At 35.1% G+C, this 23,563-nt stretch overlaps 1 protein-coding gene across 1 annotated transcript in view; it reads right to left on the bottom strand.

The window, feature by feature from the left end:
* The window catches only part of Ndst4 (N-deacetylase and N-sulfotransferase 4), a 284,607-nt gene that overhangs the window by 148,141 nt on the left and 112,903 nt on the right, over nucleotides 1-23,563 (bottom strand). Inside the window, exons 2-3 of the mRNA XM_021196396.2 lie at nucleotides 8,802-8,889; nucleotides 446-600 (exon numbers count right to left, since the gene is read on the bottom strand). Of these exons, the coding sequence (XP_021052055.1) occupies nucleotides 446-600; nucleotides 8,802-8,889 (243 nt within the window). The remainder of the gene's footprint in view (nucleotides 1-445; nucleotides 601-8,801; nucleotides 8,890-23,563) is intronic.

Genomic DNA, 23,563 nt, shown 5'->3' with positions numbered 1-23,563 from the left:
CATTTCTTTCTTTCTTTCTTTCTTTCTTTCTTTCTTTCTTTCTTTCTTTCTTTCTTTCTTTCTTTCTTCCTTCTTTCCTTTCCTCCCTTCCTTTCTTTTTTCCTTCTTCGTTTTTTAGATGCTAGAAGGATCTTTCAATAAGATATCAACTTCTATAAAGTGGCCTTGAAAATACACCACTTTTTATTACTATATATAGAGCCCATACATTTTATACATTTATGTAGACATAATAAGTATTTATAAATGTGTATAATAACATCTTGCATAATAGCCATGTATACCTGCCATGGAATATCACAAGGCAACCTGAATCTGAAATATATGTAATGTCCTTTAATGTTTTTCTCATTCTCTTTCCATGGGTTTCAACCAAGTTTATTATTTCAGAGCTGTTATTAGATTACAGCCATAGTGGAGAAATGCTACAATTATGTGTACTCACCAGGGCAAATTCTTTGTTGAGAATCATCTGTTCCACTAAAGATGATTCATTGTGGAAGAGGTGGGGCTGCATGTGACTCCACATGTGAGGAAACCACCAGAACTCATCTACAGACCTCAGCAGAAGGTCATCACCTTCATCTTCTTCTTCAGTTCCTGGAAAACAGGAAGTGACAATGGCTGTGTGTAAGATTTGTTTAATTATTCATGCTACTTTTTAAACAGAAAAAGAATGAGTTTAGTATACATTACACCAGAGACTGGGGCATAAATAAGATGTGGCAGGTCCTGTAGACCACAGAGGAAGCAGTATGAGTACCCACTACTGATGATGCTTACAATTGTGACCACCTGGTGGCAAGCAACAATATGTGTGTGTGTGTGTGTGTGTTGTGTGTGTAGTTATATAGTATATGTAACCATATATGTATATGTGCATAGTTATATAGTTATATAGTTACATATATATATATATATATATATATATATATATATATATGGAGTGGGTGTGTTTGTGTGCATGTATATAATGTATATATTACTCACAATGATTTCTTTTTATTTTTTATCAAAATGATTTTATTTTTTATTTATTTTTATTTTATTAGATATTTTCTTTATTTACATTTCAAATGTCATCCCCTTTCCTAGTTTCCCCTATGAAAATCCCCTATCTCCTTCCCCCTCCCCATGCCCCCCAACCCACCCACTCCCATTCCTGGTCCTGGCATTCCCCTATACTGGGTCATAGAACCTTCATAGGACCTAGGGCGTCTCCTCCCATTGATGACTGACTAGGCCATCCTCTGCTACATATACAGCTACAGCCACAAGTTCTACCATGTGTTTTCTTTGGTTGATGGTTTAGTTCCTAGGATCTCTGGGGGTACTTGTTAATTCATATTGATGTTCCTCCTATGGGGTTGCAAACCCCTTCAGCTCCTTGAGAACTTTCTCTAGCTCCTTCATTGGGGACATTGTGCTCCCTCCATTGAATGATTGTGAGCATCCACTTCTGTATTTGCCCAGCACTGGCAGAGTTCCTCAGGAGACAGCTATATCAGGCTCCTTTCAGCAAGCTCTTGTTGGCATCTGCCCATAGTGTCTGAGTTTGTTGGTAGTTTATGGGATGGATCCCCAAATGGGGCAGTCTCTGGATAGTCGTTCCTTCAGTCTCAGCTCTGTAACTCCTTCCATGGGTATTTCTTCCCCCTTCTAAGAAGGATTCTGAGCTTCTGGGCTAATATCCATTTATCAGTGAGTGCATATCATGTGTGTTCTTCTTTGGGTTACCTCTCTTAAGATGATATCCTCCAGATCCATCCATTTGTCTAAGAATTTCATAAATTCTTTGTTTTTAATAGCTGCGTAGTACTCCATTGTGTAAATGCAGCAATTTTCTGTATTCATTCCTCTGTTGAGGACATCAGGTTTCTTTCCAGCTTCTAGCTATTATAAATAAGGCTACTATGAACATAGTGAAGCATGTGACCCAGAAGTGAACCCACACACCTATGGTCACTTGATCATTGACAAAGGAACTAAAACCATCCAGTGAAAAGAAGACAGAATCTTCAACAAATGGTGCTGGGTCAACTGGTGATTAGCATGTAGAAGAATGCAAACTGATCAATTCTTATCTCCTTGTACAAAGCCCAAGTCTAAGTGGATCAAAGAAGTCCACATAAAACCAGAGACACTGAAACTTATAGAGGAGAAAGTAGGGACGAACCTTAAATATGGGCACAGGGAAAAAATTCCTGAAAAGTACACCAATGGCTTGTGCTGTAAGATCAAGAATTGACAAATGGGACCTCATACAACTGCAAAGCTTCTGTAAGTCTAAGGACACTGTCAATAAGACCAAAAGGCAACCAACAGATTGGTAAAAGATCTTTACCAATCCTAAATTCGATAGGGGACTAATTTTCAATATATAAAGAACTCAAACAGTTGGATTCCAGAAAACCAAACAAACCCTATTTTAAAAAATTGGGTACAGAGCTGAACAAAGAATTTTCAACTGGGGAATAGTGAGTGGCTGAGATGCACCTACAAAATGTTCAACACCCTTAATCATTCGGGAAATGCAAATCAAAACATCCCTAAGATTCCACCACACACCAGACCGAATGAATAAGATCAAAAATGCAGGTGACAGCAGATGCTGGCGTGGATGTGGAGAAAGAACACTCCTCTATCGCTGGTGGGACTGCAAGCTGGTATAACCACTCTGGAAATCAGTTTGGCAGTTCCTCAGAAAATTGGACATAGTACTACTGGAAGATCCAGCAATACCACTCCTGGGAATATACCCAGAATATGCTCCAACTTCTAATAATGACACATGCTCACAATGATGTCTTAAAGTATATAGGGAACTTGATATGAGATCGTTCCTTTTTCTATGTATACCTACAATTGAGTCGAAAATTTGATGAAATTTCTTCTGATCATGAAAACTCCATAAATTTACTGAAGGATTGTGAAAAATACAAGTAATCTATACAGGCAAAATAAAATAAAATGTAACCAGAACATCCTACATAGCCATCTTTTAGACCTAACTAGTGGAAATTATTTTTGTATTTATCTTTAAGATCTTTTTGTGTTTATTTTAAATGTAAAACATTTATTCTTCAAGTACTTTTATCTTTTTATATGTCAAGTTAATGCCAAATATATATATATATACATATATATATATGTATATATATATATGCACATACATAATTCCAATTTTAATTCAACTTTGTTTTATAATAGAGTTTATATAAATCTTAACAATTTCATAAAACTTTAACAATGAATCTTATAATTATTTCTAAAAGAAACCTTCTTTGATAATTGAAAATTAGTATGCCTTTCTTATTATAGAAACAATTTACAGCCCAATGTTCAAGAAGAGCACTGTGATGCTATAATTCAAATCAAAACAGAAAAAAGTCTATTTCTAAGAGAATTCATCTGAATTCAGTTATTCAAACTATTTTTTGCTGTATGAAGCTATCTATATTTTGTAGAATTTTATAAAAGTTAGGTATATTTAAATATGTCATTAATTTATTCCTGTAATAATTGTTATATAATTTCAAACTACTTAACTATACATGTAAAGTAAAAGTTTTCTGGCTTCTGGTTTGTCTTAGTTTAGTTTACTTTTTGCTAACACACTATGTTTAATAGATGTGTGCTCTGTTTTCTATCTCTCTTTTTGCTTAGATCAAATTAGACGACTATGTATTAATATAATTTTGAAGGGTTCTTCAAATGTTCCATTTGTGTGTTCTTTGAGAAAAGATTTCCTCAGTCATGGAAATATGGTATAAAGTGGGTAATGTGCTTTGGATTCAATTCCTGGAAGTGAGTCCTCTTCATTTCTACATAATTAACTATTTGATCTTAAATAAATATACTCCTTAGTTCCAGTTTCTTTGTTTAAAACAGAGGTGAGAATATTTTTGCCATAAAGTTTTATTAAAGGGTTAGTGAGGTGGACTGAGGAAAGTTCTTCATGTTGTGACTTCCAGAAGTGCAATGACACCAAACATCTAAAAATCAGCTGATGTTTAATTGTTTTGTTTTTAAGTGATATATTTTTCCACATCCCTAAATATATAGCTTGTATGAATCATACCTTTTAAAGTCAAACACTGGGTCTTACTAAACTACACTTGAAGCATCCGACTATCCTAGAACACTGAATAATAAAATAGCTTAATTGTGCCTTCGTGAAAAATAGTCAATGACCTTAGCCTTCTACCACATAGAGTTAAAGAACAGAAATATGGATACTCATGAAGTCTTGTGAATGAGATGGCAGACAACATTCATACGTTTTATAAGATGTCTAAAACTAGTGGTATCAGACTCCCAGTCCATAGACCTTTTTTTTTTTGTTATTGTATGAGGATCATCAGATGTTGAAGTCCAAGCTAAGAATCTTGTATCATTTCCACCAGTGCAATGCTAGGTGTTTTTTATGTGTATAACTAAACGGACTGAACCATAAATTTGAAAGATTTGCTAATGTCACAGTGGAATAAAGAATTGATAGTCCCCCCACCCCCCAGGAAAAAAAAAAAAAAACACAGCCTGTTTTTCTCTTAGTCAAGAGTGTTTGGGAAATGCTTTCCTTCTCTTTCAGCTCTGTCATCATTGCTGTACATGGCAGGAATCACAGAGTCCTCCCTTGACCAGGAACAAGGTCAATCACTCAATTTTTAGAATATTGATATAAAAAGTTGAGTGACTGATCATAAAATATCAGCAATTTTGTATCTGAGATTATGCTAATTTACAAACACTCTAGGCAAGGTTGAAAGTGACATTTTTCAGCTTCCTGCTTTTTAAGTATCATACATTAATTTCTGCCAACCTTCCTCTTATTTTATGCTTGTCATATAATTTAGAGCCACATGAGGTTGACCCTTGACTCTTTATATAGCTTAATGAAAAAATACGATAGCCAGTCATGCTGGTAGACCACAGTAGAATTTTAAGTGATTTCAAATTTAAGTGAAAATGGTATATTTTGCAAGTCAAAGCACATACTTCTACAATACTCATGTATGCTTAAATAACAGGCTAGGATGTTATTTGTATTTCATATGACCACATTGAAACCAGTTAAAGGTATTAAATTAGCTGTGCTCCTATGAAGCTTTTACTTCTTATCTAAACATGATGCCTCTTTCCTTGTTTCCTAGAGGTTTTATGTCAGGGTCAGGTACACAAAAAATTACTCCTTGTCATTAATGTTGAAGGATCATTGTTGTGAGAAAATAACATGTTCCCCAAAGTTCTTTAAATCTCTCAACATAAGGGTTTTGATTTTGTGTTTGTCATTGCTAAGGACTTAACTCTGAATGTGGGGCAAGAGCTCTACTACAGTCTAAAACAGGGAATAAAAATAAATAAATAGATAAATAAATAGATAAATAAATAGTTAAAAAATAAAATTAAAAAAATGCTTTCAGTCCCAAATAAAAAATGCTTTTAGCAAGATTTGAACTATAGATTAATGGATGTAAAAGTGAAGCCATAAGAGTAAATAAGATTGAAAACATTCCATTGCTTCTTTATTCTCTTTTTGCATAAAAATCTGCCCTTTCTGTATGAAATAGTCTAATTTTTAAATGTGAAAAGATATTTCTTATTTTTCTTTTTATTTAGTGTCTGCCATGTCTTCACATATGGATATACAGCCACCCACAATAACCACCTGTTTGACTCTTGTTAGTCAATATAAGTGTGTTAAAAGCTATCTACTATCCCAAAATTAGAAAATAGATCCAAGTTAATATTTTATAGACAATACTTTCAAGAATACTCATAATAAGAACTTACAGCTTCATATATGGGAGGTCATATTAGTAACACAGTTTTGGAGATGTGGAAACAGAGGTACAGAATGGTTTAGTAGTTTGTATGTTTTTATATACTTGGTACAATGTCAAATCCTTATTTCAACACAACCCATCTGTTTCCATTGAGTATCTTTTAATCCACAATGTATAAAGAAAATAAAGAACGCCACAAAACTAAGATAACAATTTCCCTTCTTTGTCTTTGAAGTTAACACATTTTTAATTAAGTGAAATTTTGGGGAGTAAACTGACAACCAGGGAAGACAATCTTAATCTAATTCCTAAACATCATTCATGACAATTAGTGATCAGATCTAGACTTCTTCATTATTAAATTATAATAACAACAATAATTCTCACTAGACATCATGTCCAGTGAGAAACAGGATATGCAGCACTCTCGGAGGGAGGCCTGAACCGAGGGGTTTTCATTCCGTGATGCTTTCATGATGCATTTTCGATCAAAATGTAAACATTTCCAGACTCAAAAATTTCATTCTAAATTCCACACTTCTATTTTTTTTCTTTTTAATCAACACCATGTGTTCCTCCTTCAATCTGCTACCTGTGCGTGAAAGACTATCAGGGAAGGTTTAATAATATGACATTTTAAGGTGAGATTGGCTTTAACATGTGAAGGTCAGAGAGGTGGACAGGTAAGAATCCATGATAAATGCTAATACATGGAGAAGCCTAATGCTTGCAGCAGTCGTCCCTACTACATTAGAAACATGAGATTAAATGTCTTTAAAACAATGACGCTTATCAATCAACATCCTCATATATTGGGAAATCAGATCAGTCGGGGAGAGAACAAACAAGGCTACCTCTCCATGGTTACACATCACAGCCATCAACACACAGAAGAAATGAACTTTCTTGCCTTTCAACCTTCTTTTCTACAATGTGAACTTCCCAGATAGTATTGTGACTAGGTAAGGGTGAGACATAACATTATGACAACAGCATCACAATATTCAGCTTTTGAGACATATTTGGTAGCTTAAATGTATTAAAATAACCTCAATGTGCTAGTACTGCACACTTGAAAAATAATTTTAAATAGTCCTTTAGACAACACAACACAGTTATTAAATAAAGTTATATATTTATGTGCAGAAAATTAAATTTTTAAGATTCATGTATTTATATATACATATGTCTTATTTGCTAAGTGAGCTATTACCATATTATAACATTATAGACTGTTTATTCCATCATTTCTTGGCTAGGCTAGTTCAAATTCAAAGTCACTAAATCTGTTTAAAAAAATAATTAAAATGTGTCTTTGGGGGAGTATTTAAATAACTACCTTTGAAATATTAACAAAAAGTGTCCTGTTTAATTTTTTTTAATGGATATATACCGTTCACACGCACAGGATGATAAAAAAGAAATGAGAAATATCATAACATCTAGCAACATTAACATCTGGCAGGCTTAATATGTCTAAGCACAAAAAGGAAATAAAAGATGAGTTGGTTATGTAGTATATTTCATTCAAAAAATGGATTTATTTCCACTATGAACCTCTTTAAGACAAAATAGTGCTGTCTGGTTATGAACTCCAAATAATCTCATAGCTTTAGACTCCTGCTTGAACAGACACAGTTGTCATAGTTATCTGCTTTATAACATCATAGTTAGAGCTTCTTAGTGTCCAACTCATTTTTAAAGAAAATTTACAAAACAATGACTACTTCAAAACTGTAGGCTGGAATCACCTCACCTGTGCAGAGATGATGGCCCAATCTCTTTGCAAAATGCCATTTTAAATGTACAATTACTTGATTTATCAAGTAGCCTAAGTACTAATTTCCATTCAATTACTTTAAACAAATTTAAATATTGCAAAGTAGAGTGAAAAGAAAACCACACATCAGGAAAAAAAAACAAATAAGACATTGGTGCTTCACTCTGCTAACATCATGCTGACCTTTGCCTTTGACAATCCCCTTGCATAAGAAAGCTGCATTTAGGATGACTATGGGCTACCTGTGCATGGATATTTTTAAAGAGTCAATAAGTGGCATGGGTACATGGAGATGGCTGTGAAATGTTTCTGTTAAGATGCTGGGAACCTACAGCTTTCTTTCTTCTTAAAGCATTTAGCTTACAGCTGAATTGTACACGTACATGCAGATCTTTGATGTCTCCTTTACCAAGGCCCCAACACATGCTTTAACATTGTTATGTCCATGAATGTAAGACAATACATTTTATGAACATAGCTGTCACATGCAATGTAGCACAAGGCTAATATTCTGAAGATAAAATGTTAAAATCTGAATGTGGGAATGCAAAGAGCTAAGATGTGGAAGCATATAAAGTAAGAACATAAACACTAAACCTGTTTTGAGAATTTGTTTAGGGCTGAGAACAAACAGAAAGATAACTGGACAGAGGCAGAAAAAAAAATGCATGACTATTTGTAAGGATTTTAATGGATACCAGAACTATTAAGTTAAAATAATTTTAGAAAAAAAAATATTTCAAAAGAATGTAAAGAAATAAGATGACCTTTATAGTCTATTGCCTTTCTTTGAGTTCATAAAATCCATGTTTCATCACCAGGTGTCTTCTGAATGGAAAATAACATATACAAATGTATCTCTCTATTCAACCATTTGATGGTTAAAAATTCTGTCCAATGAGGTTCATTATAGCATCTTTGTCATCATCATTGTTCCCTACACTGAGCATTTGCTTACATGATGCATACAAAAGGGTACATAGGACACTTGACACTGTGATGATGGTTCCTCTTACAGCATTCAAATGTCAGTCTTCCTCATTTGCCCTTGATATTAGTAGCTCTTGCCAAAAATACAAACTCATTGGTTTTTTTAATTCAGCTACTCATACAATGCATCAAAGTTGCCCTCTCATAAGCAATATAGACATCTCACATACAGTACTTATGGAACATTTATAATTCTAAATTCTATTTATTATGTAGCTGCCTGAGAACACAAAGCTGCTTCTTACCTGTGTGGTAAAACTTCCCTGAAAATCCAAGGTTGAAGGTAAAATTTGCAACCTGAGTGCGCAGTAAATTTTGAGTCTCTAGTAATGCCTGAAATAAATAAGAAATTAACATGATTTTAGAAAAGTAAACATGGGGCTTTGGGATGCTTCTTTCATAGTGTGTGTGCATGAGAGAAACAATAAGAACCTTAGTGAGCCCCGGTGTCTGATGGGTATTGATTGTGTATTCATATTGCAGCCATTGTAATTATTACGGATGTTATTTCATTGAAGGTCACCAAACTGTGAAACAGTTAAATCCTAAGCACATTATGCATCACTGAGAGCCAATTCTCCAACTGCACAGCCTTGAAATCATTTTTCATTTTGTATGAGACATTTCTTGAATTTCAGATTATTACATTTCCTTTCCATGGGGGAACTTTTTCAGAATTGTTGCTATAGACAAGTCCTATGCAAGTTACTAAGGAACAAGGCAAGAAGTTTTATTTGCTCTACGATTCATTGTGTGACTGTGTTACCACTCCTCTGACTTTTAAGATAAAATTATTGAAGTAAAAGCTTGAGATTTTACTTTATAAACTAATGAGCAATATTCATTTTCTAAGGTATTGCTGGCAATTCTGAAAAGAAAAGAAAACATAAAGTAGTAAATATGCTGTATGTTGCCAATTCAAAAAAGTAATTGTTTCTATTCCCACAACATAGCAAATATATCCTTAATTTATGTATTATAAATTACACTATTATAGTTTCACATTTGTAGGTAAGATAAGGACACACTGATAAGAAATAGCTCGAGTTATTCATTCTAGCAATCCTCCAGCTATATCATCCTCTTTCATAGTATATAGCATAAGTTATATTACCTATCTTAACCTATATAGCACAATTTATATCTAGCTTAAACTACATAGCATAATTTAGATCTCACCCATATTTCAGATTTCTTAGTGGCATGACTAATAATTTATTGATTTAGAATTCTTTTTCTACTTTTCAATGGAATTTCCAAGGGAGTTTTATTCTGATGGAAAAACTGGCACTATTAATTCCAATGTATTTTGGCTACTGCTATCCATCTGTTAGGGCAAAAAAAAGCCAAAGCTTAGATTGCTTACTTGGCAGTGGTCATGGTGAAGATTTTGCTTTAAACATTTTTATGATTTTTACTACTCTTTGTAAATTGTTTAATTGTAATGGAAGAGAGGGAAAGAAAAATGGATAAAAAGAAGGTGGTCCAAGGGAGGGGGGAAAGAAGGGAGAAAAGGAGGAAGTGGCAGAAAGTGACCAAACAGATAATAGTAAAATAATACAGTCAGTGGTCATACAAGGCCATAATTAAGTAGAAACAAACATGACCAATTTATTTTTAAGGAGTGCTTTGTGTAAGTGTCCTAATTGTTCTATAACTCACTTTGTACATCAGTTTCGCCTTGAACTCACAGAGATACTCTGTCTCTCGAGTGTTGGGATTAACGGTGTGTGCCACCACACATTACAGTCCATCTTACAAGAAAAAACCAGTAACAACAACAAAACAAAACAAAACTGTGCAAAACTAGACTCATTCATCTTAGCAGTTCTAGCAAAAGCTAAAGGGCACAGAGACAGTATCCAAATTAACAAAATCAGAAATGAAAAAGGAGACATAACAACAGAAACTGTGGAAATTCAAAGATTTATCAGATCCTACTATAAAAGTCTATACTCAGCAAATCTGGAAAAATCTGGATGTAATAGATTGTTTTCTAGAGATATGCCATGTACTAAAGTTAAATCAGGGCCAGATAAACTATCTAGAAAATCCTATAACCCCTAAGGAAGTAGTGGAAGTCATTAAAAGTCTCCAAAACCAATAAAAACCCAAGGCAAGAGGGTTTTAGTGCAGAATTCTATGAGACCTTCAAAGAAGGCTTAATACCAATGCTCCTCAAACTATTCCACAAAATAGAAACAGAAAGAACACTACCAAATGTATTCTATGTATCCACAGCTATACTGATACCTAAGCTACACAAAGACCCAACAAAGAAAGAGACCAATTTTACTTATGGATATTGATGCAAAAATACTCAGAAAAATTCTCACAAACTGAATCCAAGAAGACATCAAAAAGACTATTCACTATGCTCAGGTAGGATTCATCCTAGGGATGCAGGGATGTTTCAATATACATTAATCCACCAAAGTAATCCACTATGTAAACAAAATCAAAAGAAAAAAAAATCATATAATAATCTCATTAGATGCTGAGAAGTCTTTGACAAAATACAAAACTCCTTCATGTTAAAAGTCTTGGAACAATCATGTATTCAATGCCCATACCTAAACATAATATAACAAAATCAATATAGAGCAAACTAATAGCTAACATCAAATTAAATTGAGAGAAACTTGAAACAATCTCACTAAAATCAGGGACATGACAAGGCTACCCAATCCTTTTCTATTTATTCTATATAGTACTCATAGTTCTAGCTAAAGCAATTAGACAACAAAAGGAGATCAAAGGGATGCAAATTGGAAAGGAATAAGACAAGTCATCCCTATTTGCAGATGATATGACAGTATGTGTAAGTGATCCCAAAAGTCATCCCTATTTGCAGGTGATATGACAGTATGTGTAAGTGATCCAAAAAGTCATCCCTATTTGCAGATGATATGATAGTATACGTAAGTGATCCCAAAAGTCATCCCTATTTGCAGGTGATATGGTAGTATGTGTAAGTGATCCCAAAAGTCATCCCTATTTGCAGATGATATGATAGTATACGTAAGTGATCCCAAAAGTCATCCCTATTTGCAGGTGATATGATAGTATACGTAAGTGATCCCAAAAGTCATCCCTATTTGCAGATGATATGATAGTATGTGTAAGTGATCCCAAAAGTTCTCCTAGAGAACATCTCCAGCTGATAAACAACTTCAGCAAAGTGGCTGGATATAAAATTAACTCAAACAAAATCAGTAACCCTTCTCTACACAAAGGACCAACAGGCTGAGAAAGAAATTAAGGAAACAACACACTTCACAATAGTCACAAATAATATAAAGAATCCAACTCTAACCAAGGAAGTGAAATAAATATCTATATGACAAAAACTTCAAGTGTCTGAAGAAAGAAATGGAAGAAGACCTCAGAAGATGAAAAGATCTCTCATGCCCATGGATATGTAGGAATAACATAATGAAAATGGCCATCCTACCAAAAGCAATCTATAGATTCAGTGCAATTCCCATAAAAATTCCAACTCAATTCTTCACAGAGACAGAAACAGCAATTCTGAATATCATCTGGAATAACAAAAATCCCAAGATAGCAAAACCCATTCTCAACAATAAAAGAACTTCTGGAGGAATCGCCATCTCTGACCTCATCTCTGACCTCAAGTTGTAGTACAAAGCAATAGTGAAAAAATGCCACATGGTTTTGGTACAGAGACTGACATGCTGATTAATGAAATAGAATCGAAAACTCAGAGATGAAACCATATTCTTACAGACACTTAATCTTTGACAAAGAAACCAAAAATATACAAAGGAAAAGAGAAAGCATATTCAATATATGGTGTCAGTCTAACTGGCTGTCTGTATGTTGAAAAATAAAAATAGATTCATATTTGTCACCTTGCACAAATTTCAAGCCCAAGTAGATCAAGGACCTCAACATAAAAACAGATACACTGAATCTAATGGAAGAGAAAGTGGCAAAGAGTCTTGAACTCATTGGCACAGGGGGAAATTTCTTAAACTGAACTCCAATGGCTCACTCTCTAAGATCAAGAATTGATGAATGGGACCTTATGAAATTGGAAAGCTTCTGTGAGATACAGGATATAGTCAATAGGGCACATCAGCAACCTATAGATTGGGAAAAACCTTCACTAACCCCACATTTGATAAAGGGCTAATATCCAAAATATATAAATAACTCAAGAAGCTAACCACCACCAAAAAAAAAAAAAAAAAAAAAGGGTATAGAGCTAACTAAACAGAGAATTCACAACAGAGGAATCCCAAATGGCTGAGAAGTACTTAAAGAAATGTTCAAAGTCCTTAGTGATCAGGGGAATGCAAACCAAAATGACCCTGAGATTCTACCTTACACCAATCAGAGTGGTTAAGATTAAAAAAAAAAAAAAAAAACAATCTCAGGAGACAGCAGCTGCTGGTGAGAATTGCTGGATTACAAGCTGCTAGTACAACCACTTTGGAAATCAATCTGGTGGTTCCTCAGAAAATTATAAATAGCTCTACCTGAAGAACCACCTAAACGACTCCTAGGCATATACCCAAAAGATACTCCAACATATAACAAAGACACGTGCTCCAGGATGTTCATAGCAGCTTTATTTATAATTGCCAGAAGCTGAAAACAACCCAGATGTGCCTCAATGGAAGAATGGTTCTAGAAAATGTATATATTTACACATGGAGTACTACTAGCTATTAAAAAGGGTGACTTCACAAACTTTGTATGCAAAGAGATGGGACTAGAAAATAACATCCTGAGTGAGGTTACCCAGACCTAAAAGGACAGACATGGTAGATACTCTCTGATAACTGTATATTAGTGCAAAAGCTCAGTATACCCATGGTACAACTCAAAGACCATATTAAGCTTAAGAATAAGGAAGGCCATAGTATGGCTGAGTCAATCCCAAGTAGAAGGGGGAACAAAATAATCATGGAAGGCAGAGTTAGGGAAGGACCTGGGTGGGAGAGGGGAAAGGGATACAAAAGGGGGGACAGGATCCGGTATGGGAAGGGACAGAAGAATAAATAGAAATAAGTAAAAGTGGGGGGTAGGGAACTTCGGGAATCACTAGAAAATCCCAGATGCCAGGGATGTGAAGGCTTCCAGGACCCAATGGGATGACATTAGCTGAAATACCCACCAGCGGGGAGAGAGAACCTGATGCGTCCACCTTCAGTAGGTGGACAGGGCCCTCAGAGGAGGGATGGGGCCAGCCACCCATCTCAAAATTTTTAACCAAGAATTGTTCCTGTCTAAATGAAATTGAGGGGCAGAAATAGAGCAGAGGCTGAAGAAAAGGCCATCCAGAGACTATCCCACCTAAGGATCCATCCCATCTGGAAACACCAAATCCAGACACTATTGCGGATGCCAAGAATTGCTAGCAAACAGGAGCCTGGTATGGCTGTCCTCTGAGAGGCTCTGCCAGCACCTGACTAAGACACATGCAGATATGCACAGCCAACCATTGGACTGAGCCCGAGGACCCCAAAGGAGGGTCTGAAGGAGCTGAAGGGGATTGTAATCCCATAGGGAAGGCAAGAATATCAATTAGCTGGACCCCTCAGAAGTTCCAGAGACAAAACCACAAGCAAAAAGTATACATGAGGAGGTCCATGGCTCCTGCTACTTATGTAACAGAGGACAGCCTCATCTGGCATCAGTTGAAGGGTAGGTGTTTGGTCCTGTGGAGGCTTGATGTTAATGAGGATGCAAGAGGGGCGAGGCAGGTGTGGATGAGTATGTGTGTGAGCACCATTCTAGAGGCAAAGAGGAGAGGGAGGGGACAGGGAGTTTGTGGAAGGAAGACCTGGAGGGGAGATATCATTTGAAATGTAAACAAATAAAATGATTAATAAAAATAAAACACATGTTGCTGTTTTATATATATATATATCATATATATATGATATATATTATATATTGTAATGACATATTATTATAATATATATTATTATAATATATAATGTATGTACTATTATATATATATATATATATATATATATATATATATATATATATGTATATATATATATCCATTAACTTCTTTCTGAATCCAATCCACTCATGTTACCTCTCTGAGTTCCTAAAGTCATTCATTATTGTACATTCATTCACCAGCACTGAAATTCATGGGCTCACTATTGTGTTGAGAATGGAAAGAATGAATCGTGTAACTTTAGACCTTAATGCTGATGTTGGTTGGGATGGAAAAGGAAGAGAGAGGAGGAGGGGAAGGAGAGGGAAGAAGGAGGACAGAATGGAGTAGTAGAACCACAAGGTAGGAAGAATAAGAAGCTGACTGTCACACATGTGTTATTGTCCCTGTATTGAAGTCTAGATCATATTTTGATTGAAGTTTTATAGAATATGTTCTTACAAACCTAACCATTGAGTGCTTTGGGGGCAAAACACTCTAGTAAGGAAATAAAAATCCACCTGTAGAAATCTACCTGTATCAACCATCATGCTACAACACCCCCCCCCACTATGTTTCTCTTGGGTTTTTAAAAAAACCTGTGGGGAACAATAACACTTCCACTGTCCATTTTCAATTTCTTCTACTCCCTTACTCTGTTGTCATTGCTAGCCTTCTAACACAGCAAAAGCATTGGAAACCTGGCTCTCAGGGAGGCAATTCATTAATGACTCAAAGTTTATCAGCCATTTTACTTCTTTAATTTTTCTTATATCCATAAAATGGAATAAGGAACATGTCGTAAAATTATTTTAAGATGACATCATAAGGGACCTGCAAAGAACCAATTGCCTGCTACACATTATAATTTCAGTAAATCATGTTCAGTAAATGAATCAATTCCGGAATCGTCGGTCTTTCCTCCAAACATAAATCTTTGGAAACTTTTAATCTCTAATTAGGTTACATGCATCTCTCTATTCCTTCTCTTCAGCAGGCAATCCTTGACCTGAGCCACTGTCTGCATGTTGGGTGTGTCCATGCCTTCCTCACTCCTTGGAGAGCCACCATTTTTGTCAATTCCTTTTGAAATTCTACCATGCCTTATCTCTGTCCAAGTGCCACCTCTCAGCAGAAACCAACCTTTAATGCCTCAAAGCTTTTCTTTTCTTTATCTCCCAGAGAGTGTTTCTGAATTACTTTCTTATAATTTGCATAATTTCTGCTTTATTATATTAACTCTGCATCTTATTCCTCTCTCTAGTCAATAAGAATGTTCAGGTTGATCAAATCTTAGTCTCATTTTTATTTCTGTACCCCTTGTTGGAAACTGTAAGTTTTTGCATGGGAAATGTTTTCCTAGTCAGATAAAAGCATATGTTAGTGCATAACAACAAATAGGATTCATTCTATTTATTTTATTTGTAACTTTTTTTTTTCATTGCTAAAATGATGAACATAGATCAGGCAAATGTTACTGAACAGTAGAGACAAAAACATAATTCTCTAACATATTATATAATACAAACTCAGACAGCAATGCATTTCAACTTGACTAGTGGAATATCAGAGGTCAGGGAACATGGGCTCACTTATCCTGGCACTACTCAAATCTGTAGAACCACAGATACATTTCCACTGATGGAAAACGTGGACTTGTGCAAGCATAAGCTGCTAACACATGTCATGAATAACAAGAGAGTAAAAAGAAAAACACTATAAAAATAAAGAGAATAGACTCATAAGGAAGTGAGAACGTTGCCCATGAGGTCTTGTTTTAGACTGAGGAAATAGTCTTTGGTTTTCTCAACGAAGAGGTAATTGTCTATGCTTTTCACTGATGAATATATACCAATGGGTTTATAAAATCAATTAAAATTTAAACATACCTCTCTATAATAAATTTGAAAAATAGAAATGCTAAGCCTTGAAAATTACAGAGGATATGAAAATAATAAATATTTAAAACAATAAAAAAATCTAAAAGGTCAGAAACATGATCGAGCTATAATGGCATATGAAGTTAAAAGTAGATGAAATATAAAGTAACATTGGAAATCACCCTCAGATTTTGGAAAACCAATTATTAATAATTTGGAATAATATATCTCAATTTGAGAATAAAAAAGTTTCATAAAACTAAAATCAAAATACTAGGTAGTTTTGCATACTCCTTTTTATATTAATATGTTTAAGAAATTAACTTGAAATTAGAAGTAAAATAAAATAGAATCTAGTCTGTATTAATAGTTCATATAAAACATGTATCTGGCTTTGAAATTTATCCTTATTCTGTTTTTAAGGAACTCACTAAAGAACTTGGTAGGACATTAAAATAATAAGTATGTAATTTTCTTAAAAAACACATTTTCATTATTGAAATTGACATTATTGTTTTAATTTAGTCTATGATATCATAATGAATTCTTCATATTAATTAAAGGAGTTGATCTTTGTCCTTAAAGTCCATACATCTAAAGAGACAGATGGAATTTTTCAGAGCATTCTGTCAGAATTCTAAGACTTATCAATTTTGGAGGCCAGGATGAGATCCTGATTTACTACCTGACACTGGGATCAGGTGTATATTTTATCATATACTCCAAAAAAAGTTGAGAAATTCTCATTAGCCATGTGAAATAATCTCCAGGAAAACAGTACACTTCAACGAGTTCTTTGGTGTCATCTTCAGCCATAGAATCATATTGTCAGTTTGTGGAGAGCAACCCACAGGCTAGATTGTTTGGGGGGGTGCCCAGGGAAACTCTTTAGCCAAAAACTCATTTAAATGTAACAAATTTCTGGCACTAGAAGTTTCATTTGTGCTGACAAGATGTGTCTAGTTGGGGCTATGACTCTCTTGTTCTTTAAAAATTTAATTCAGTTCACTGTCATATCCATAGACATTTTAGGAAACTTTTATTGTATTTCTTTTTATATGACTTCAAACATTGTCATTGATTTTATCAGTCCTTCACCATACTTCCTCCTGTGTATCTCTTTCCTCCTCTACCCCGTTTGATCCTCCTATGCCTGTCTCTCTGTGGCCAGCCATAACTATTTTATCTCTCTTCCTTAGGGATCTCTGTCACCGTTGCCCCACTCCCTTACTTTATATAGTAACCCTTATGGCTAGATTGTAGCTTTCTTATTGGAGAATTAATAGGTGGAAATCACACATGCATTAACATTGCACACTATCTTTCTGGGTCAGGGTTACTTCACCTGGGATGAGTATTTTTTCTAGCTTCATCCATTTATCTGAAAATCTCATATTTTTAACAGCTGACTAATGTTAAATTGTGTAAATGTACTATATTTTCTTTAGCCACTCATATTTCGACAATCATCTAGCATGTTTCCAGCTTCTGTCTGTTATGAGTAAAAGCAGCAATGAACAGAGTTGAGCAAGGCTCTGTAAGTAGATGAAGTAGTCACTGGGTGTATGCTAAAGAGTGATGTAGCTGCATCTTGGAGTAGGTCCATTCTCAATTTTGCAAGAAATCACCACATTGATTTCCTTAATGGCTGTACAAGACTATATCCCCACCAGCAATGAACGAGTGTTCCCTTACTCTGCATCCTCACCAGCATGAATTGTCATTTGCTCCATTTTTCTTGGCTATCTGCAGTTTAGTTTGCATTTACCTGGTTTGAGAACTCTCTGTTGGGACCTTTACATCATTATTTAATTGGGCTGTTCGTTTTCTTGATGTCCAACTTTTAAAATTCTTTTTGTTTTGTATTTGAACCCACCATCAGATTTGTAGTTAGTGATGTTTTTTTTTTTCAAATGGCAGTGTCCTTTACTGTGCAGAGGATTTTGTTTCTTGATATTCCATTGGTCACTTGTTGAGTTTAGTGCTTATGCTAGTGGTGTTCTGTTTAGAAGATTTTTTCCTGTGGCAATGAGTTAAAAAATCTTCACCATTTCCTCTTCTATCAGATTCAGTGTATTGAGTATTATGTTGAGCCTTTGATCCATTTGGAGTTCTGCAGAAAGATAGGAATGATTCTGTTTGCATTCTGCGTGCAACCATCCAGTCTGACCAGCACCATGTATAGAGGATGATGCCTTTTTTTGCAGTGTGCATTTCTGGCTTCTTTATTAAAAATTAGGTGTGAGTGTGTGTGTGTGTGTGTGTGTGTGTGTGTGTGTGTGTGTGTGTACATAAATCTGGGCCTTCAATTCAATTTTCAATTGTAATGATCAATATGCCTGTTTTTATGCTAATACCATGCTGTTATTAATATAGCTCTGTAGTATAATTTTAGATCAGCAGTTCTTGTGTTGTTCAAGATTGCTTTAGCTGTCTTATTTATGTGTGTTTTCATATGAAGTTGAGAATTGTCTTTAAACACATATAAGGAATTGTTTTCTGTGCATTGATTTAAGTAGGCTTTTATTATATATTTCCTACTGAAAATGAGAATGGGAAATCTTTTCATCTTTTAATATCATATTCAATTTCTTTCTTCAGTGTCTTAAAAGACTTATCTTTTAAATATTCCACTTCTTTTGATAGAGTTACCCCAAGATATTTTCTTTAGTATTTGTGGCTATTATGAAAGATGTTGTTGTCCTGATTTGATTTTTCAATCTATTTGTTATTTGTGTCTAGAAAGCTTATTGATTTCTGTATTTTAATTTTGCACCTTGCTACTTTGATGAAAGTGTTTATCAGCTCTATACCTTTGCAGATGAAGTTTTTAGAGTTACTTATATATATAGTCACTTCATCTGTAAACAAGTATAATTTGACTCCTTGCCTTGCTATTTGTATCTCCTTGATGTCTTTTAGCTAAAACTCTAGTCGTTATTGAGAGTGTATACAGCAAGAGAAGATAGGAGAAACTTTGTGTCTGATTTTAGTGGAAATATTTGAGATTGTTTGCATTTAAGTAATTATTGGTTGTTATCTTGCTGTAAATTGCCTCTATTATTTTAGGACAGTTCTTGTATTCTTAAGCTCACCATGATTTTTTTTTCTTAAAAGATGTTGAAATTTTTCACAAGCATTTTCATCTAGTGAGATTAACATGTGGTTACTTATTTCCAGTTTGTGGATTACATTGATCAATTTATGTATGTTTAACCATCTCTGCATCTCTGGCATGATCTCCTTGAGCAAGGTGAAATACCTTTTTAAATGTGTTCTTGGATTTAGTTTGTTAGTTACTTTCTTAATTTATATCATGATGCATTTTTTTCATTCATTAGTGAACTGTTCAGTTTCCATGAATTTGCAACCTTTCCGTCTTTGTCGATTTCCTGATTTAATTTATGGCAATCAAAGAGGATATTGGGTATTATTTCTAATTTTTCTTATATCTGCTGAGATTTCCTTTGTGCCCCATTATCTGTGTGTGTCACTACGATTTACATATACCCCTGGGAATGGGAGCAGAGATGAAGGAGAGGCCACATCAGATTTTCTGCTACAAATCTGGGGGCATGACTGTGGAAGAAGAGTGAAGAATGCCTATTCTTTTCTTGACCCCTGTGGTCACTGTGTTCTCAGAGAGTGCCTGAGGAAGTTGATGGCTGAGCCAAAGGATCACATATCCTTCTGGCTCATTCATAGCCTCTTTTTCATTAACTGTTATTGCATATAACATATGCAATATAATATCCATGTATTCCCAGATCATCTCAGATTTTATATTACTTGCTTGAGTGCTTTTATCCTGATCTTCCCTAGGGAATACTAACTTCCCCATTCCCAGTATTCCTTAGTTGTATGTATGTATGTATATATGTATGTATGTATGTATGTATGTATGTATGTATTTATATGTAGAATTGAAGCCACATGGGCTTTTTCCTTCCCACTTTTGAATATCAATTAAACTCATGATCATCCTCCCCTGACCTCTCAATTCTGGGATTGTGGTTATAAGAAACCCTCCCCAATTTCACTGTTCAAACATTCAAAATTGAGCATTCAGGGGCGATAGTCTTTACATTAATATTCCATACCATCTTTTGTTATAATCAATCAATAAATAAAAACGGTATCTCTTTCCTTAAATAGGCAAAAGATCTCTTTGGAATCATATAACCAGATTAGTCATACTGTCATTTTCCAGATAGAAAAAAAATGTTTTATTAAAGATGATAGGATTCAGTCAGCACAGAGGGGCTAAAATTGAGCACATTTATCTTAGCACTCAATTTAACATTCATAACCTGAGGTCCATTTAGGTGATTGTGTGGCCACATGCATATAAGTAGTCAGTTTCTCACATGTGGTTTAAAGACTAGATACACAAATGACAAGTAATTGAACTGAGTCATAAAGAGTATGATGCTTTTAAAGTTTGTTTTCGAATGTCCCTAACTCTCTTTATATCCTTTTCACCCTTAAAGGTAATCTTCATTTTCTTTCTCTGGTTCATTTTGTTTTTTAAATAAACCCTTACTACTTATCAAAGAGGAACTTATCTGATGAGTTTATAACTCCACCAAAGTTAACCACAGTAAATAACCACATTAAAGATCTTAAATAATGTGCCATTGGACAATTTATCTCTGTGTAATGGGTGAATTAGTTAATGTGAAATGAATAAATATCTCTCATAATAATACTGATCAAAATGTGTGTGAGGGGGCTCTTGTAGGAATGGCGGTCACATTGTTTTGTTTGTTTGGCTGATATTTGGCTTAATCTGAACTAAAAACTCTGAGCCAAAAATCAACAGTCATTTCACCTGCTTCATAAGTGTTCTTGTCTTACTTTATTCTCGGATCTATGCTGCCAGAGGAGGGGTGTCAGGAGCTCATCATACCTAAGCACTTTTCTCTATACCCTCTTTTCTTTCCTTGCAGTACAGATTGTACTGTTGCTATGTGTTGGGTAGTCTTTTGCGTGTTAGTGATGTGGTAAAGAACAAAACCCACAAAACCCAACATTACTGAGCTTTCCCAGCATTTGGTAATATAAGTCATGCTGCTTAAATTATTACATTTCCCCAAATGACCCTATTGTTAACTCTTTTATGAACAGGGCAAACAAGGCTAATTGTAAATTCTTAACACACAAACCTGACAAGTTTTCACTTATCTGTGTTAAAATTGGTGAGATAACTATTTAACTGGAAAGTATTTTATCATATACCAATATTTTTTTTAAATCTACATATAATAGATCAATGAAGCCATCTTTGAAAAAGTGGCCATTTAGTTGATGTCATAATAATTGAATGAAGTTCTCCACAATGAGAAGCATGAGAATCAACTTGAGACATAAGTATTAGATCTGTCTAAGGTGGGACCACTGAGGAGAGCACTGGCCTCAAAAGCAAGTCTGAGACAGGATCCTACGGGCCTACATCTGCAGCCAGGAGGTGGAGCTGATCCTCAGCACTCTGTGCACCTCCCCTGCCAAAGGAGAGCTTGCCTCCAGGGAGTGCTCTGACCCCAGGACTCAGGGGAGATCTCCATTTTCTCTCAGGTGTCTCTCTAAGGCAGGGCCACTCAGGAGTGCATAGGCTGCAGAAGCAGCAGACCAGCTGGAACAGGGACTTACAGGCCTACATCTGCAGCCAGGAGCTGGGGATCTTCGGAAATCCTCTGTGAAATGGTCTTGCCAAGAGAGAGCTGGTCTCCCAGGAGTGCTGACACAGGCTTACAGACTCACAGGAGGAACCAGCTCAAGTCAGAGACAGCAAGAATATCTAATGCCAGAGATTACCAGATGGCGAAAGGCAAACACAAGAATCTTACCAATGAAACCTAGACTACTTGGCATCATCAGAAACCACTTCTTCCACCACAGTGAGTCCTGGATATCCCAACACACTGGGAAAGCATGATTCGTTTTTAAAATCATATCTCAGGATGCTGGTAGAGGATTCTAAGAAGGACATCAATAACTCCCTTAAAGAAATACAGGAGAACACAGCTAAAGAGGTAGAAGCCTTTAAAGAAGAAATGCAAAAATCCCTTAAAGAATTACAGGGAAGTACAACCAAACAGGAGAAGGAATTGAACAAAAAGGCCAGGATCTAAAAATGGGAGTAGAAACAATGAAGAAATCACAAAGGGAGACAACTCTAGAGATAGAAATCTTAGAAAAAAAATAAGGAGTCATAGATGCAAGCATCACCAACAGAATACAAGAGTTGGAAAAGATAATCTCAGGTACAGAGGATTCCATAGAAAACAAGGACACAACAATCAAAGAAAATGAAAATGCAAAGAGATCCTCAAAGCATACAGGAAATTCAGGATATAATGAGAAGAGCAATCTTAAGGATAATAGGAATAGATGAGAATGAAGATTTTTCAACATAAAGGGCCAGTGAATATCTTCAACAAAATTATAGAAGAAAACTTCCCCAACCTAAAGAAAGAGATGTCCTTGAATGTACAAGAAGCCTACAGACCTCCAAATCGACTTGACCAGAAAAGAAATTCCTCCAGACACATAATAATGAGAATACCAAATGCACTAAACCAAGATAGAATGTTAAAAGCAGTAAGGGAAAAATGTCCAGTAAAATATGAAGGCAGGCCTATTAGAATTAATCCAGACTTCTCACCAGAGACTATGAAAGCCAGAAGATCCTGGACAGATGTCATACAGACCCTAAGAGAACACAAATGCCAGCCCTGGATACTATGCCCACCAAAACTGTCAATTACCATGGTTGGAGAAACCAAAGTATTCCAAAACAAAACCATTTTTACACAATATCTTTCCATGAACCCATAATAAAGAGAAAACTCCAACACAGGGGGAGAAACTATGCCCTAGAAAAAGCAAGAAAGTAATCTTTCAACAAACCTAAAAGAAGATATCCACATGAACAGAATCTCAGCTCAAACAAAAAAATAACAGGAAGCAACAATTACTTGTCCTTAATATGTCTTAATTCCCCAATAAAAAGACACAGATTAACAGACTGGCTACATAAACAGGACCCAACATTTTCCTTTATACAGGAAACCCACCTCAAGGACAAAGACAGACACTTTCTCAGAGTGAAAGGCTGGAAAACATTTTTTTTTTTTCAAGCAAATGGTCCCAAGAAACAAGCTGGAACAGTCATTCTAATATCTAATAAAATCGACTTTCAACC

The sequence above is a fragment of the Mus pahari genome, chromosome 4, assembly GCF_900095145.1.
Source record: "Mus pahari chromosome 4, PAHARI_EIJ_v1.1, whole genome shotgun sequence".
Classification (NCBI taxonomy): Eukaryota; Metazoa; Chordata; class Mammalia; order Rodentia; family Muridae; genus Mus; species Mus pahari.
The sequence above is the reverse complement of the archived record's forward strand: the minus strand, read 5'-3'. Positions and strand labels throughout refer to the sequence as shown.